Source organism: Otolemur garnettii, unplaced genomic scaffold (assembly GCF_000181295.1).
Source record: "Otolemur garnettii isolate 467f Iridium unplaced genomic scaffold, OtoGar3 scaffold00070, whole genome shotgun sequence".
Taxonomy (NCBI): Eukaryota; Metazoa; Chordata; class Mammalia; order Primates; family Galagidae; genus Otolemur; species Otolemur garnettii.
This window is the reverse complement of record NW_003852465.1, coordinates 2,484,545-2,488,814: the sequence shown is the minus strand read 5'-3', so window position 1 is coordinate 2,488,814 and position 4,270 is coordinate 2,484,545. Positions and strand designations below refer to the sequence as shown.

The following is a 4,270-nucleotide window of genomic DNA, read 5'->3' as shown; positions in this document are numbered from 1 at the left end:
CCGGTATATGGGGATGGTGCCCTACTCCTTTGAGCCACAGGCACCGCCCATCACTTTTTTTTTTTTTAAACAAAACCTACAAATGAAAGCTGAATCTTCTATCATTTTTATAAGCAAAGAGTGAGTAATACATTAACAGGGTGGTTACCTGATTTGGTCGCCCTCCTATAATATTGAATCCCAACGTGTCATTCTCTCTTTCTAACATGATAGTTAATGGCTTATGTTCTTCATCCTACATGAAAAGAGATAAAATGAACAACTAGGTAAAAAACATAAAAGAAAAATATACCCCATGGTAAGGGTTTTTTTTTTTTAACCATAAATAAATTAACGTTTGAAACAGGGAAAATCTTAAAATTAATGGTGGTTGAATTTGGCAGGTTAACTTCTTCCTGTACTTACTTGGCAAGTACAAATTTGAAAAGAATGTGCATATGAGGATAAAGAACTATTTTCAAAAATGACTAAACTAACTGGCTGTGCATTTTTACACAGGAGCTATCCTTGATTCTAATGTGGCATCTAATTCTGACCGGTATAATTTAAAACAGATTTCTATTATAACCTGAGAGGTATCTTTATTTATCCCTGTATTACAGAAAAGCCAACTAAACTGTCAGCAGATCTTAGCAACATTTTACATTAAATTTTCACTCTGGAAAGTCTGAAAGAATTTAGAAGACTGAGCTATTTTGCACATTTCTTTCAGTAGTAAGATTCAGATTGCTATTGTAATGCCGGCACTGTTAGGGTACAGTAGTTCGAATTTTAAATAATATCCCTCCTTGGTTTTGTGTAATTCTTGAAAAATAAGAAAAAAAAGAGGATTTGTGCTACATATAGTGGTATGTATTTCTTTCCTGATGGCCAAATAATAAACAAGTAGTAATTACATCTTCAGCCTATATTTTTTGTAAAGACTTATTTAAATGTAAGATGAAATAATGCAGGAATAGATGAGTTTTATTCGTGGTTATAGATATTATTAACTTTGAAAATAAATACTACTTGGAAATTACTCTGGGATGGTAAAATCGCATAAGCATCGTCTCCACTGCTACCATCATCACCATTCCCCCCGCCCCCCAGCTTTTCGGGGCAGTGCACACAGCGGCCCCTACTGGTAGTGGGAAAATATTTGTGAGGAGCACAGAGGAGGTTTGGGATAGTCTGCAAATCATGGGTAGTTGTTCCTCAAGTCTTGAAACTATATCTTGACTTGTTGCATCAATTTCTCTGACATAATTCTAGCGGTTGCTCCTATCCATCAACCCCTGGTTCCTTAAGACCTTGAAACCTGGACTGATAATACATATCTTATTTCTGTGCTTCTCCCTGAGTCCTCCTATTCTGTACATTTACATATATGGATAATACACACACACACACACACACACACACAGGAGAAAGAATCCTTGTCACCAATATTTTAACACGTAGGGGGCTAGCTTGCCTTTAACGTTTTAGTCCTGACTTTAGTTATCTTTTTTAGTTTCAAGGACGCGTTTCTAAACTCGGTGGCTGAGTCGGAGGCAGTGCGAAGCCATCGACCCCAAATGGGAATCCTTCTGCATCGCTCCTCCCCCGAGCGCAGAAGAATGAAAACAGCTCCTTGAATGGAGCTCGAGTTCTGCTAAATCCCTGCTCACCATGGCAGCGACCAACAATGTCAAACACTGTGGCGAAGTCCTCCAGGAGAGAAGGACCAGCTCATAAACAAGCCTCTTCCCGCGGGGTGCTGCGAAGAGGCTTGCTTATTCGGTCTGAAAGCCGCGGTCCCCAGCGCAGTTCGGGACCAACAGCTTCCACAAAGAAGGGAAGAGCCGCTGCCTGAAGGCTGAGGGGCTCGCAGGACGTGGCTGCTCTCGGACCAGGCTCTCCCAGCCCCGCACGGGACACACACACACACACACACACACACACACGCTCCACCAGTAAAGAGATCCCGGGGTGGGAAGAATTATTTAGAGAAAGTCAGGGTGATGAAAAGAACTCTGCCGAGCTAAGAAATCCCATCTCTCAATCTCTCCATTCTTGAGGTTGTCCTGGTCCCCCACACCCGCAAAGTCACAGACCGAGTAGGAAGTAGCTGACAGGCGCAGCCTGACAGAGCCAGTAAGTCGTTCAGAGCCAGAGCCGTGCCCAGGTGTGCGGCTGCCAGGCCCGCGGGGTTGCTGGCGGGGACGCGGGGAGAGAGGCAAGGCCGGGCCGGAGCCGTGTCCCGTCCCCAGCTTTCCTTCTCGGATTTGCTCCAGGCACCAGGCAGGGACATTAAACAGGCAGAGACGGCAGGCAGGGGAATCAAAGTCGAGAATAAGCGCCTGGGTGGGGAACGAGTTTTCCCAGCCCGTACTTTTCCAAGGAAAAGTTGGAATTGACTCTGTTTAACTCTTTCCAGAGCTAGAACAAGGGGAAAGGGAACACTCGCCCTGACGGGTAGTACTGATAGGTTCGTCAGTAAAGGATGGTGACGCGGGCAGATGTTACTACTGCCTGGGAAGGAAGGATGCGCCCTTCCAAGGAACCCTGAAGTGACAGTAAGGACCGTTCCTCTTTGCACCCCTTTAGCCTTCCCGAATACCCGCGCACTGTGCTCTTACCTGGCTTTGGCGGTCGCCCAGGTCGCCGACGAAGTTGCGGACGTGAGCCATGTACTGGGTGAACTTCTCCCGGTACCCGCGGGCCGCGCGCTGCACCTCGCTGCGCAGCGCCCAGAGCTGCGCCCGCAGCGCCTTCTCGCGCAGTCTCCAGGCGACAACCCGGGGCGCGGGCCCCCGCGCGCCGCCGTCGCCGCAGCCTCCCGGCGGCTCCCCGCTCACGCCCCCGCCCCGGCGAGTCCTGGGCTCCGGGCCGCGGCCCCCCCGCGCCGGCACGTCCCCGCCAGCGGCCCCCAGCCCCGAAGCGCAGTGCTCTAGGCGGGGGCGGGCAGGGCCGAAGTCGCAGCGCTCGACGTGCGCCGCCAGCTCGTGCAGCCGGACCGTGCGGCCGCAGCCGCGGTGGTCACACTGGACGCGCAGCTTCTGGACGAGGCTGCGCAGCGGCAGCACCCGGTACAGCTCGCCGGGAGCCAGGGGCTGGCACTGCAGCGGGCACCGTCGCAGACGCGCCGCCCAAGGCAGCAGGCAGCCGGCGCAGAAGACGTGTCCGCACGGCGTGCACAGAGGCTCCTGCAGCACCTGGCCGCACAGCTGGCACTGGAGAGCCGGCTCCACTGCGTCGGGGAAGCGCTCCAGGGCAAAGCCCATGTCAGGCCTGGGGGAGTTGGGTGGGGCGAGGCTGAGTCCGCTCTCTCCGAGCCCCCCTGCCTCCCCGAGGCACCCCTGGGGCAGCGGTCTAGCAGCGGCCGCCCTGGGTCGCTGGAGGAGAGGAAAGGGGTTTGTGATTTCCGAGTTTGTTTGGATTGAAGTTCTCAGGGTCCAGCCTAAGGGCCTCTGACTTCGCCGTATTGACGCTAATAGAAGCTACTTCCAGAGACCTCCACCTCCCTCTTCGCTGCTCTGAGATCTGTGTTCTAAATTTTAGCAGCAGAGAGCAGAGGCCAGCTTACAACAATAACCCTTGGGAACGCTGTGTTCTCCCTTCCCGGAACAGTGAACTTCAAGTTGTCGGGACTCCTCGTCCTGGTAGAGCTGGTGATGGGACTTTGAGAATCAAACAACTTTTGAATTCACCAGAACATACGCACAGAGAGCAGGATCTTTGCCTGTGCGGTCTTCCGCTGAATCCTCATTGCCCAGCGTCAAGTGGATCTTCAGAATGTTTGAAATACATGCACTTTTCTTCTTTCAGATCAGCCCACTTCAAAATCACCAGCTGAGAAGCTGTGGCCTTAGGAAATCACTATTAGGAAAGTATCACTTAAGAAATCCACAGAGCCAGGTCCCAAAGCAGGGTCCAGAAAATCGGGTGAGTGTAGAGAGGCGGGGTACTTGACCAAGCGGCAAAGATGAGAAAATGCCCGGTGCCTGCCCCAGGACACCTCCTTCTTAGGGAGAAGGTGGACAGCCACGCGAGACCTCCTTCCGGGCGAGCAGGCTGGAATTCCGTGACAGCTGTCTGACCCCACGCCTGACCCCGCGCTTTGCTCGCTATCCATTTTCTATTTCCATGGGAGTTTTACTCTGTGGGAATGTGACCATCTGGGCACCTGAAAGAAAAAAATTAAAGGAAAAGATTATGAAAAGAAAGCAGTGAAATAGCATTAAAAATAAAATCTTAATGGCTGCTTACCTCTACTTACCCTGAATGGACCATTTCATTCCAGACT

At 51.1% G+C, this 4,270-nt stretch overlaps 1 protein-coding gene across 1 annotated transcript in view; it reads right to left on the bottom strand.

Annotated features, from left to right (window-relative positions):
• Positions 1-3,248, bottom strand: part of PDZRN4 (PDZ domain containing ring finger 4) — a 364,567-nt gene extending 361,319 nt beyond the window's left edge. The window contains exons 1-2 of the mRNA XM_003793539.1: positions 2,604-3,248; positions 145-235 (exon numbers count right to left, since the gene is read on the bottom strand). Coding sequence (XP_003793587.1) covers positions 145-235; positions 2,604-3,248 — 736 coding nt within the window. The remainder of the gene's footprint in view (positions 1-144; positions 236-2,603) is intronic.
• Between the last annotated feature and the right edge of the window lie 1,022 nt (positions 3,249-4,270).